Source organism: Centruroides vittatus, unplaced genomic scaffold (genome assembly GCF_030686945.1).
Source record: "Centruroides vittatus isolate TY-2023 unplaced genomic scaffold, ASM3068694v2 contig_549, whole genome shotgun sequence".
NCBI lineage: Eukaryota > Metazoa > Arthropoda > Arachnida > Scorpiones > Buthidae > Centruroides > Centruroides vittatus.
In genome coordinates, this window is record NW_027122325.1 from 5,343,223 (window position 1) to 5,357,337 (window position 14,115).

At 34.2% G+C, this 14,115-nt stretch overlaps 1 protein-coding gene across 1 annotated transcript; it reads left to right on the plus strand.

Moving 5' to 3' along the window:
• Positions 1–1,534: 1,534 nt before the first annotated feature.
• Positions 1,535–9,700, plus strand: LOC136978738 (glucose dehydrogenase [FAD, quinone]-like). Its single transcript, XM_067274533.1, has 11 exons — positions 1,535–1,622; positions 1,710–1,912; positions 1,991–2,180; positions 7,478–7,609; positions 7,677–7,798; positions 7,894–8,064; positions 8,237–8,378; positions 8,460–8,626; positions 8,696–8,873; positions 8,947–9,169; positions 9,281–9,700. Exons 1-11 carry the CDS (start codon positions 1,535–1,537, stop codon positions 9,507–9,509), a joined length of 1,845 nt encoding a protein of 614 aa, XP_067130634.1. The 3' UTR covers positions 9,510–9,700.
• Positions 9,701–14,115: the final 4,415 nt, after the last annotated feature.

The following is a 14,115-nucleotide window of genomic DNA, read 5'->3' on the forward strand; positions in this document are numbered from 1 at the left end:
GGCTTGACAAAAACTCCTCTTAATGCTTATAGGGCGAAAAGAGTTAAGAAAAGAATTATTTAAAAAAATATATTATCCATCGCGGGTTCGGCCATGCCCAGATTGTAATTATATTAATGTAAATTACAAAGGATAATATCGGATATTTCAAAACACGAAAATAAAATCCAGCAGAGTTCCGTAACTTTCCCGGAAACATTTAAAATTGCGTGTAGCGCCATCTGTTATGATATTTTATTTTAAAACTTTTTATATAATTAATTATTATAAAATGGCAAAAAGCTTATTTTGAGGGTAAGGATGATTTTTATTTACAAAAAAAAAAAAAAAAAATGTAAATGATAATAACGAGTAAAAGTCCCAGTGACGTAGCGTACATAACTGGTGCCCGGGGCACGACACTTTATTGACGCCCCCTCCCCCTTCCAGAAACACATATAATAATATAATATATAGAATTTAATAAGAATATAATACAAATAATAATAGAATGTAGTACCTACCTTAAAATATCTATAATATATTACGAATAGTTACTATTACCTTCATGCCCCCCTCGTTACGCTACTGAAAAGTCCGACCGTACTCGAGATTTGACACGCGACCCCTTTCTTAACCCCACTCCCTTGATCTTTAATCTCCGAAATTTAATAGCATCAATCCCTCTAATACACAAACTTCCCTGCAAAATTTCAGAAAGTGTCGATAAAAGACAGGAGTTATTAAGCTTCAAAGTGGGCGAGTAAATCGTGCCTTCCACACACACACAATAACATCCATACATACAGAAAAACTCCCAAATTTTTTGGTATTTCTCGACATTTCAAGGTTTTTTTTTAGCCCAAAAAGTAAAAATCTTGGTGCGTCAATTTTTGACCGATTGCCATACTTTCCCTCTGTTGTATATACTATAACTGAGAAAGTAATAAAAGTTAACGTTAGAAATATTTGAGGCCTATTTTAAAATAAGTTTTAAATAATTTTTATGTCGATTTTTACTTTGTCCAATAAATACTTATAAAGAACAATTAATGCTCTAACTGAATTTTATATAATGTTTTTCATTTCGAAATAAATAAACATATTTTTTCTTTTCTTAAACGAAGTTTCAATATTTTATAACGTAGTTTATAAAACACAATTACAGAAACTGCTTGTATTAGCTTGTAGGCCTACATTGATAAATTTTTGTGGGGAAAAAAACATACATAATTGTTAGTTCAAAGTTAAAAAATATAATTACATTTTTCTAATAACTAAATTTCGATTCAAACGTTAACTTTATACGCACCTTAATTATATTGATCATAAAATCGTGTAAAACAGTAAGTAGAGATACTTACTGTTTTACACGATTTTACACTATAAATAAATATTTATGAAATTTAACCCTAGCATTTAATTGTAGAAATTGTAATTCTAAACGTAACTCTTTTCAAATTATTCAACGATTATTTCTGTCTCTGATTGGCCAATTTTGTCTTACTTTTAGTATTTAAGAAATTATTATATTGACTATTATCACAATAAGACAATGGAAAATTATCGTTGGCATGTATTTATTTTGCTTTTTATATTTTTCCGACCAAATCTGAGTGCTTCCGAATATGACTACATTATAGGCAAGTTAACTGCTAAATTATAAAAAAAAATTAAAGTAATTAACTGCTAAATAGAATTAAAAAATTAAAAATAAATTATATGTTAAGTTGGAGCAGGTTCATCGGGAGCAACGGTGGCAAATCGCCTGTCAGAAGATAAATTCAATAATGTGCTGTTGCTAGAAGCTGGGGATATTCCCAGTCTGATGAATGAAATTCCTGCATTAGCTGAGAATTTACAGCATTCCCGTTTTGACTGGCAATATAAAACAGTACCTCAAACTCATTCTTTCTTGGGTACGAAGGATAAGGTAAGTTTTACATTGGTTTAAATTGATGTAGTTTGAAACTTAAAATTATCGTTTTAATTAAGTTTCAAATTTTTTCAGAGAAGCACTTGGGTTCGTGGAAAAGCATTAGGAGGAAGCAGTTCTATTAATAATATGTTTTATTTGCGTGGAAATAAAAAAGATTATGATGAATGGGCAAAAGCAGGTGCTACTGGATGGAGTTGGAAAGAAGTTCTTCCATATTTTTTGAAATCTGAAGGAAATACTGATCCAAACTTTTTTAATAAAGGTATTAAATGAAAGTACTAAGTAAGGAGATTAACTAAGGAATATTTAACGTTATAGGATAGTAGTATCATTAACGAAATATCATAATAGATCACCTATTTATAATTATTTGGAATTAAAAATAAATCTGTAAATAGTTTTTAAATATAGACCTAATATTTTAAACAAAATATATATTTAATACGAATTAGTATTTAACAGTTAATTCAAGTGAATCTATCTATATTCGGTTTATGGCGTCTGACGTCGCCTTCCGATCTCCAGGAACCCTCTCAACCTCTCTCTATCCACACACCCACCATTCCACTTTAATCCTTTTTTCACTAAATGCTAACTTTACTCTGTCGTCTGGATCTTCCTCTCTTTTTCTTTTTTTGTGGAATGTATTCCATTGACATTTTCGGGAGGCTCTCATCACTCATTCTTTTCACATGACCAAACCAAATAAGTTGTTTCCTCTTTATTTCTTCCAAAACCGTCTCCTTCAATCCCATTAGGTCTTTGATTTTCTCATTAGTTATTCTTTCTCTTTTTGAGATTCTGCACGATCTTCTCAATGCATCCATCCCGTTGTTACTTTTCTCTTCTCTTCCCCAGTCATTCTCCACGCCTCCGCCCCGTACAACAGAATGCTTTTAACAATAGCATTATATATTCTTTTCTTTCTTGATCCAGTTATTTCTTCACCCCACCATATTCCATTTAATCTTTTAACTGCTCTCTTACCTTGTGCTAATCTTGTATCTCTTCCATCTTGATGAATTTTTATTCCAAGATAATTGTAATGTTAACATCTTTCAATCTTTTCTCCTTCTTCCAGTTCCATGTCTGTTTTAGCCCCTCCTATGCATAAATATTTTGTTTTACTCATGTTTATACATAAACCGCCTTTAAAATATTCCTCTTTTATTTTTCTTGTCATGCAATCTAGTTCATCCTTATCTTCTGCCATAATCACCTGACCATCTTCAAATTGCAATGTAAACATTGGTTTACCCTTAGTATCTATTCCCATATTACATCTTCTTTTCCATATTTTCAATACTCCTTCTACGTAGATTTTTAAATAAAGTTGGTGAGATACAACATCCCTGTCTTAGTCCTTTTGATACCATAAATCCTTCTGATATTTTTTCCAATTTTTACTTTCGTTATGGATTCTCTATATAATTCTTTAACTGCTTTAATAAGTATATTATAAATATTTATCTCTTTTAATGTCGCCCATAATTTTGATGCTGGGACATAAGTCTATAAACAACAAATGAGTTTCCTGTCCTGTTGCCAAGCTTTTTTCCATAATCTGTTTTATACAGAAAATATTGTCCATACATGATCTTCCTGTTCTGAATCCACTCTGCTCTTCTTTTTCTTTTGTTTGATATTCTTCTTCGATTAGATCTCTTATTATTCGTTCATATAATCTATTAAATGTTGCTGTTACTGTAATTCTTCGATAGTTCTCCTTTTTTATAGATAGAGCCAATTTTCCATTCTTTTGGAATGTCTTCTGCACTAAGATATTAATTCAAGCGAATATGAATATTATTATTTACAAGTAGAGCGTCGAAAAGTGGAACCAATTGGGGACTGGGGTCCTTCCAGTTAATGATTTGTTCTAGTTTCCGACTTTGTACGAAAAAATACATTAACCTGTCCGATGTTCAAATTTTTCTCCATTGCGTATCGCTTCCTGTTGAATTTTTCTCCGTGGCGTGTCGCTTCGTGTTGAATTTTCGTCGATTTTAAGCCTAACGAAAATTTTTATAATAATCATCGAGGCTATCGTATCGTTAAAAATTATTTCTGCATTTTGTACAAACAAAATAAATATATTAAAGAATATAAAAAGCATGAAAATTATACTTTAGAAGTAAATTTAGTATCAAAAACATTCGATTCAGCACGACACAGTCCGACTGAAAATCGTTCCACTTTCCGGCCATTCCACTTACCGACGTTTCACTTATCGACGCTCTACTGTACTTCAAATGCTTTACAAAAGCTTTTATGAATTCATTGTACCATAGATCAGTTTTTTTCGACCGCCGCACAGTGGGTCGTGAAATGATTCTAGGAGGACAAAAGTAAAAAAATGCATAACTGATAATGGCCCTTACATATTCATGAATTAATAAACAACATTCCAGTGAGTCAATTGATATCGATAATTTTTAAAATACGCCCCGTGGAGTTACTAAACAACAAAAGAAAAGCATCAGTTTTATATCTCGTTGGATTCATAACGTAATGCCGTGTTGAATAGTTGTTTTGAATAGTTGTTTCGCTGGTTGTTTTGAGTGTTTTTATTTAATATTAAGATGAATAGTAATCGCCAAGGTATGTATTTTAATATGCGTATTTCATTAATAATAGTCAATGATGAGATTTTATATAAAACAATCGCAAACCCAAGGGATTTTTATACTTTATTTTAAATAAGTAGCACTTTAAAACTTCTGCATCTTTTTTCGTATGTCTTTGTACGTTTTAATTTCATTTTTTCCGGATTTTTGAAGGTTTTATAGTTATGCTTAACAGATATTTATGTGCGGAAACGCGCGGATTTTGATGTATAACCATTTTTTTCACAGGGCGTTAGCTTGTAGTCAGCAGGAGTGAACATTTTGAAAAACTGAGAGAAAAAGATAAAATGATAAGCGAGTCATTCGAAGTATAAAATATTACCGTAGACTACATTTAAAAAAAGTTGAATTTAACAAATCCTAGTCGAGGTATGGAAAATGAGTTACGTCGAATCATTTCTTCTTTTTCCGTTGGTCTAGGTCAAAGATGGAAGAGATGTAATCGAAATATCAAACATTTTAATCATTTATGGCTCAATGATCAGATAATTATCGAAAATGTCGATTTGCCACAAACTAGTGCAAGCCGTAAAACATCACAAAAACAAATAATGGGACGTCTCAAAAAGGATTTTTCGAAAACTGGACCGAGGACAATAGGATGAGAAAAGTTCAAGAAATCAGTGATGATCGAAATTCAAATGAAATTACTTATGCTGCTGAGGTAAAGTTAAGATTATCTGGAAAAAGAGATGCAACTAACGCAATAAAAAGTATTATGAAATCTCAAAATCAGCGACGAGATTGAAAAAGGCATTTAATCGACCATCGGTACTACACAAAATGTATTCTTCCGAGTAAGCTCTGGCTTTACCTCTATGAAATTAACTAAATCGCAGTATATAATGTTACGGCAAAGTGCTATAGAAAAAGGTGTTAATATTTATACGTGATACCACAGCATCAAGAATGCAAAGAAAGCCTGTTATCCATCAGATGCTACTTTGTCATTCGATCCTACTGATCTTTAGAACTAAGCAGACAAACACGAACAGTAAAAAAAAAAACTTTATTAAAAAGGTGAGAACTGCCACCGACATCCTCGGCCAACATCCAGGCAAAAAGCCGCGAACTTTTCGCGCCTCTTTTTCTTACAAGTTGCCAGCCAACATCTCGTTGGCAAGTGTTGCCAGGCAGTGTTCGGGATCTCTGGCGCTGGCGGCCACACTACTATTACAGAAGATAAAAGTGATATAAAATTTCAAACTTTAATGGACCTAACTACAGAACGTCTTTTTTTTCACTCTAACAGATGTATTAAAGAGTTTTTCTGTAAAAGATAAATGCAATTTGAAGAATATTACCAACGTTTACAAATGGGGTTTGAATGGCAGTGGAGGACAGAGTCGATACAAACAAAGAGCTTCGGAAGAAAATTTCGAGAACGCTAATATAATTACGACGTTTTTTGTACATATACAAACTTTTGCTTACGACAAAAATGAGAAAAAGGTAATTTTAGGGCAAAATCCCAGACCAAGTTCTACCAGATATTGCAGACCAATTCGTTTACGCTTCGTAAAAGAAACCGACAAGGAAAGTCTGTATGAATTTATTCACATTAAAAACCAGATTTGTGAGATACAAAGTACCGAAATTATATATAATAATTTCACTTTAAAAGTAAATCACGAATTTATCGAAACCATGGTCGATACTAAGGTCTGTAATGCTTTAACATCAAATAAATCGACTCAAAAGTTTACGTATGTAGTGCCACATCCAGCCAAATGAACGATCTACCTAACATTAAAGTGAGGCAATGTAATGAAGAAACTTTTTTATTTGGTCTATCGACTCCTGATTGTCACATGAAATTCATGGAATGCATTCTTCACATAGCGAATCGAAGGATATTAAAAAATGGCAAGTGCGCAAGACCGAAGAGAAAGAGTCAAGAAAGAAAAATATTATTGATAGATTTAGAACCGAAACTGGTTTACTTCTGGATACTCCCAAGCGAGGTGGTGGAAACACCAACGACGGTAATTCGGCGAGAAGATTTTTTTCGAATGCCACTCTTACCGCAGAGATAACCGGTGTTAACAAGAACCTAATAGAACGATTTTCGGTTATATTACAAGCACTGGCAACCGGCTACGAAATCGATACAAGCAAATTCGAAATCTACACGAAGGAAACAGCGGAGTTATACGTGACGCTTTATCATTGGTATCCCATGCCAGTCACTCATCACAAAGTTTTAATACACGGATCAAAAATTATATCTTCGTTTCTCGTTCTAATAGGAAAATTGTCCGAAGAAGTGCAAGAAGCTAGACACAAGGAATTTAAAAAAATTCGTGAGTTATTCCCGAAAAACTTTTAGAATAAACACTAATACAGATATTTTATATAATCTTTTAATTTCTTCGGATCCTCTCATTACAAACCTTAGATCGCTTGGTATGAAGAAAAAACTCCGTTTAACCGCTAACGTTTTAAAATTACTAAAAGCACCGAGCCTGACGTAGTACAAGATGAATCCGAGTCAAACTCCGAATGTGACTTCGATATGTAAATTTTTAGTTGATACGATAGCTAAGTAAAAAATTTTTATTGTAAAAATGAATTGCACTAGCGTACATACTTAAGTCCTGCTAGAATCGTCTCACGACCCACTGTGCGCCGGTTCGCAGAAAAATATTTGACCGTACTGAAGCGGTGCAATTGATTACGGGTGTTATTTAAATAGTAATCTAGAGTTACCGTAAGCACTTTGTTACGTACGGCATCTCCAGATAAGAATACATAAACTTAAACTTAATAAATAAGCATAATTCATAGTCACATTTAATTACTTGGTTCACGTTAAATTTTGAATAATTTCACCGGTCTGCGATCAGATAAAGGTTGAAAAACACTGTCATAGATTATGTTTCGAACACCAAATTAAAAAAGTACCCCATAACAATGTAAACTCGTTTTGTAGAGTACCACAACAGTGAAGGCGAATTAACTGTATCGTCTGTAATTCCAAATAACTCCATAACAAATGCCATTCTGGAAGCAGGAATACAGTCCGGTTACGATATTGTAGATTTCAATGGTCCCAAACAAACAGGTAAAATCTAAGACTCATTATTTTATTAAACGAAAAAGTTCTTGTAGTAAAAAGTTTTATATTTTAGGGTTCGGTCTTCAGCAAGGAACAATCAGAAATGGTAAAAGGTGCAGCTCGGAAACAGCATTTTTACGTTCTGCCGCTGGAAGACCTAATTTAAAAATAATCACCAAAGCCTTCGTTACAGAAGTAAATTATTTTAATTTTTGATATTTACAATTTGAAATTTAATATAATTTATCTAATTATAGTATATATAGTTATATTTTGTTTTATAATTTCAGATTTTAATCAATTCTGAAAAAGTTGCAACTGGTGTAAAATTTCACTATAAAAACGAAAGTAGAATTGTTAAAGTTAGGAAAGAAATTATTATTTCTGCAGGCGCAATTAATACACCTCAGTTATTGATGCTATCGGGAATAGGACCGGCTGAACAACTTAAAAGTTTAGCTGTAAGTAAATATATATATATATATATTCTTAGCATTCTATTTAAGTTTCATGAATTAATTGACTAAAAAAAATTAGACTTAATGAATCTCTATTTACTTGATCTTTTATTAATTTAAATCATTATAATTATTACTTTAAATAATAATAATAATAATAACTTATTATTCCTAGATTCCAGTTGTTGCTGATTTACCAGTGGGGCACAATCTTCAGGATCACATAGTCGCAGAAGTTCTTTTCTTTTCTGTCAATAAAACTATAGAAAAGACCATTTCCGAAGATGATTATTTAAAATTTTTAATTAATGGAACCGGTAAATTTTATATCAAATATTAATAATGTTTAATAGTATTAATTTAATTAATAGAATTTATTTCTTTCTTTTAATAAATAGGTCCATTAGCCACTTTCAAAAACGCTTTAGGTATGGCTTACATCAATTCTCCATTGAGATCGCTACAAGATGATTGGCCAGATGTACAGTTACTTTTTACAAATTCTAGAATTAGTACAAAAAAAGATGGATTAAAAATGAAACAAGCTTTAGGACTTACAGACGAAGTATTTTTTTAAATCTTAAAATAAAATCTTTATTTTCTGTTAATATTTAATATAATTCTTCCTTTAAAGGTGTATAAAAACGTATTCGACCATTACGAATCGATTCCAAATTTTATGGTTTCTGTTGCACTTCTAAGACCTTATAGTAGAGGTTACGTTACTATTAAGTCGAAAAATCCTTACGAAGCTCCAATAATTAATCCTCGATATCTATCTCATCCAAAAGATATAGAAATGTTGGTCAACGGTAAAGACAAATCTTATTATACTATATTAATTAATTTTATGGAAGTGTTATAAATGATGTTTGATTTATCTAGGAATGAAGTTTGCTATAAAACTGTCGAGAACTCCGGCTCTCGTGAAATTAAAAGCAAGTTTGTTTAGTACCATCGTTCCCAGATGCGAATCCTTCCCACATTATAGTGATCCTTATTTAGCCTGTGCAGCTCGTGTTTTAAGTAATACGCAGAATAATCCCGTTGGAACTTGTAAAATGGCATCTAGGAATGATTCCACTGGAGTAGTCGACCCAGAACTAAGGTAACATCTAATTATTTATTTAGAAAGTCATACATATTATCTTAGTAGCCACTAAGGCGTGAATGTAAATAAGTTATAAACATAAATTTATTTAAAAACGTATTGTTTCAGAGTCAAAGGAATTAAAAAACTTAGAGTTGCGGATGCATCCATTATGCCAACTATTCCGTCCGGTAATACCGATGTAATATCTGTAATGATAGCTGAAAAAGCATCTGAACTCATAAAAAGAAGCCATTTTAACAGACCAACGAAAACAAGAATTCCAGATCCGGTAATAATAAATAGATACATTCCTGCTCCTATCATTCTTTTAAAACAACCTTTTTACTGGTTCTGAAATATCGATGCATATTATGTGAAATTATATTTGCATTTCAGATGTTTTATGAAATACGAATTAAGATTTAAACGTTAGTTTACGTTAATATTTTATGTAAATTCGTTATATGATCGTATGATATTACTGGTTTTATTGAGAGGAAAGCATGTATCTAATCAATAAAGGAATAAAAACTTTCTGAATATTTATTTCAATCCTATTGAATTTCTCAATCTAATAAAGGAGGAGAATTTGTTTTCAACTAGACTTCAGGCAGAATCATTCTGATAGCATGGGATATTCAAGTATTAAGTAACCGAATTTTTCATCCTATTTTACATCCGATCGATTATAAGCATTATATTAGCCCTTCAACTCATAAAGGAAAACTTGCAGACTTTTGTGGTTTCTACTGCTTCTAATAAAATATAAAATGATAACATAGAAATAAGTTTAGACACTTCGATTTATGAATTTACTTTTACTTTCCCAGCTCTTCAGTATATAACACAGGGAAAGTATGGCGGTCGGTCAAAAACTGATCCCCACAAGATTTTTACATTTTTGGACTCGAAACCTTGAAACGTCTAGAAATGAAAAAAACAATTCGGGGTTTTTTTCTGTATTTATGGATGTTAGTGTTTGTTCACCCTCTTTGAAGCTTAATAACTCCTGTGCTTTTTGTTGAAAATTTGTGAAATTTTGCAGACAGGTTTGTGTATTAGAAGGATTGATGCTATTAAATTTCGGAAATTAAAGGTCAAGGGGGTGGGGTGATAAAGGAGGTCGTGTGTCATATCTAGTGTGAGGTATACGACCCGACCGACCCTACTCGCCTTAGGGATAGACCTTAGGTGAAAAGGTTACGACCCTCGCTTTGCTCGCGATCTGTCAGGATGACACGAGAAAGCCTTTACCGTATGGGGGTAGTGGTTTGCTGGACGCAAAGAGATCCACACAGAGACCGTATTTACAAATTTTACCGCGTTTATTTTAGTAAAGACATGCTTACAATGATGGCGATTTGCCAATCTGATGAAGTCGATCGTTGAATTTGGAGGCGAAGCTTCTTGTAGGACCGAAGAAAGTTCGTCCTCGATCTCAGGGATTGCTGGAAACAGGGAGAACGGGGATCCACACCTGGAGATAAGTTCAGTCTGGGTAGAAGTAACGTAAGCGTGTTCGGGGAAGTTGAGTCCTTCACTCTTCCGCACTTATCCAAGTCTCGGGTCTTCTTCGTCGCCCTGGGTTTCGTCGTTACGTTGGTCTAACTGGGTCCCGATCTCTCACTTCAAACTCCCCGTGTCCTTGGGACTCTGGGCTTTTATAACATTTTTACCCGAAATCCCGAGGTTTTGGTTGGTCCGAACGATGGTCCTCTTTTATTCTATTGGTCCCTGGTCTGTTGTCAGGGACGCGATTCGGGCCGCGGGGTCGCCGAACATCCCCGAACTTCCCCGTCCGGGCCGTTCCCCTCCGGAGTCGGGTCAAGCCCTTCCCCGAATTACGGACCCGTAAATTACACTCTAACTGTGTTTTTCTGACTCGGAGAAGGTGCAGCTGAGACCACTCGGTCCCTACCACCGCCCCTCCGTAGGAGAGCCGGACAAATTCCGCTTTAAACTCGGTGTAAATCGATGACCAAAATTATTCCGGCGAACGATCCCTCAGTCGTTCGCACGATTTACGATCGGGAATCTGTCAATTAGATCGGGAATGCGACAATTAAATCGTCTCTCGCACCCCGTTCTTCGACCACACCAGTCCTGTTTACGGAATAAGTCATCGATTTAATGGCTCTAACTCGACAGCCAGTTTCCCGACTTGGGGGGGTGTGAAGTCCCGGTCTCACACTCGAGTAGCGTCGGACTTAATGACGATTTTACTCATTATTAGCATTTACGGTTTTTTTAAATAAAATCCATTCCTACCCTCAAAATTAAACTCTGGGAAAGGTTGCCGGGAAAGTTAAGCAACTCGTTGCTGGATTTTTCAGATCAGAAAACAAATTTGTAAGAGTTTAAATCGAAAAACGTTTATTTCGATAAAATCACTTTATATAAATAAACAAAAATGTAATCGAAATAACATAAAAATCTAATTAAACTGACAAAAAGCTTTTAAGTATAAAAAGAGTTAACAAAAGTAGTTTAAATCGAACGCATTGAAGCGAGGTTATCGTATACCAGCCATTTGTAGACACAAGCGTGTAAAGAAAGATCGACGTGAGACTGTTAATTTTCTGATGTGAATGAAAGGGACAAAGTTTGAGGACATTTTTATGCATTGTTCCTCTTGAGTATTTTTTAAAATAAATTGGCTAAGTTTAAATTTATTTGTTCCGGCAATTTTTTAATCAAACGATATTTGTGTTTAATATATTTTATTACTTCTTAATAAAGTTCTATGACCTGTGCCGTCTTTAGGGCAGGACAGGGATCATAGAACTGGGCCAGGACTCCTACGGCCTGGGGGCCTCTAATCCGAAAGTAATAAAGTTACAAATAAAAAATAGGTTAATTGAAGTTTGAATAAAAAGTTTGATTAAAATTAAAAACTCAATGATTAATATATTAACTTAATTTTTAAAATAATAATTTTTGTTATTCTTAGAGTAAGAAAACTTAAAAAAATTTTTGATACTTCTTATTCATCACACCTCGGCCGAAAATGGTACTTTCTTCCTGCTGCGCAGAATGAAAATTCCACTTCCTGGCCGAGGGAGGTGAAAAATCGTATATACTCCACGGGAAGAAACAAATAATGCATCCCTAGGTCTGTAATATACTATTGTTTCTGTTTCCTTATGGGGGCCCAATCTTGGTCCTGGCCCACGACCACTTACGTTCTAAAGACGGCACTGTCTATAATAATTATTATTTTTTAAATTTACACACACACACGTATATGTAATATTAAATCGCTCCGGCCCGCCAGAATTAGCAATGTCGTCTCTTCTTGGAAAGTTTGGAAACCCTGATCTACACCAATTCTGGGAGTCAGCGCACATTCTAACGTAAAACTGGACACAAAATGTGTAATGGGAATTTTGAAATGTGCAGAGGGAATTCCATATTAGCACAGTAAATAATTTTTCGACAGTAACTTCATGGGGCCGGAAAAATTTGAATTAGGGCACCACTTCTACAGTGTTGAGTTCAGATATTTTTCGTCGGAGAAATTTTTTGTAGGAAACCCTCGGTATTCTCTTGAATTCAACACTGTACCTGCCAACAAAACTAAACAATTTTAGATAAAATTTCATTAAAAACAAAACAAAATTAGATGTATGACACAGTGGCGTGCCATTTGATGATGGGGAAGGTGTGTTTCTGTAAGAAGCCGACTTCCAGGGGCAATCAGTTCATTGCGCGTCAGTGATGGCCTAGGGTCCATTCGTACATGGATGGTGGCTGTAGAGACAAAGACGACAAGTATCTGACAAAAACCGTTTATTTTAACATAAAATAAACATACACTATGTACAGTACAAAATAGTTTGCTTTAGAACAATCAACCGTTTGGACGTCCTGAGCGTCGATGTGGTTCTTCGATGGTCGATCGAAGGTGGCCCCGGGACAGTGGCGTTGACAAGTCTGTAAAGCACGGGGAGACTTCGCCCGTTGGAGTCGGGGACACGGTCTAAGTCCGAAGTGGCACGGGTTACAGGTTGGCACAATAGAGGAGAAATTGTTTTTTTTTTTTTTTTTTTTTTTTTTTGCGCGCGTTGACACACGGCGTTTTGGTTATTCGGAACGTTAAATCGAGTGCCAGGTGTCCTCGACTGTCGGAGATTATATCAATCTCCGTTCTTTCTTTCATCCATTTTGATTGGTCGTTCTCCCTCAATCACGCTTCCCGAGTGGTTGGTCCCTGGTTACTAAACATAACGAGACTCTTACCTGGAGAGTGAGAAAAGTCAAAATCGAAGACGAATTCGATCTTCCACCGATCATAGGACGACTTCCTTTCGCGATTTACGGTTTCTGCCTGGCAGTTTGATATAAACAATGAGTGTCCGACTACAAACGACTTTTACCTATGTTTTTTTAAACTAATAAATTTTTCTCTAAATTAACCGTTTTTTTCGCGTCTTTCGTGACTGGTCAGACCTGTCCGGTACATGACATTTCCATAAAAGTTTTAAACAAATACTGGAAATGACAAAAATAAACAATTTATGTATTTTAGTTCTAAAATACAAATAATACATACATAATACAAATTGATACGATACAAACAATGATAGAAAAACTTGTTTTTTTAATTTTTTATAAACTAATTCTATTCGGCGATTTTTTTCCGCCAAGTCGTTAATTACTTTATCATAAAAGTCTCTGGTCGTCGACTCCATCGACGTATTTAAAAGCACTTTTTCTATCGAAAGCAACGCTAGCAACGACAATTTTTCCTCTGACTCAGTGTTCCTGGCAATGTATGAATTCGCTCCGTGGTCGAAAAACTGCGCTCAACAGACCCACCGGTAGATGGTACCGTAAAAATTAATGATATTAAATCATATAATTCTTTTAGTACGTCTTTGTTCGAATCGACCTTAATTATAACATGTTTTATGTTTAAGAGTTACTTGTCAATATAGTCCGGACACGAATATAAATATTGC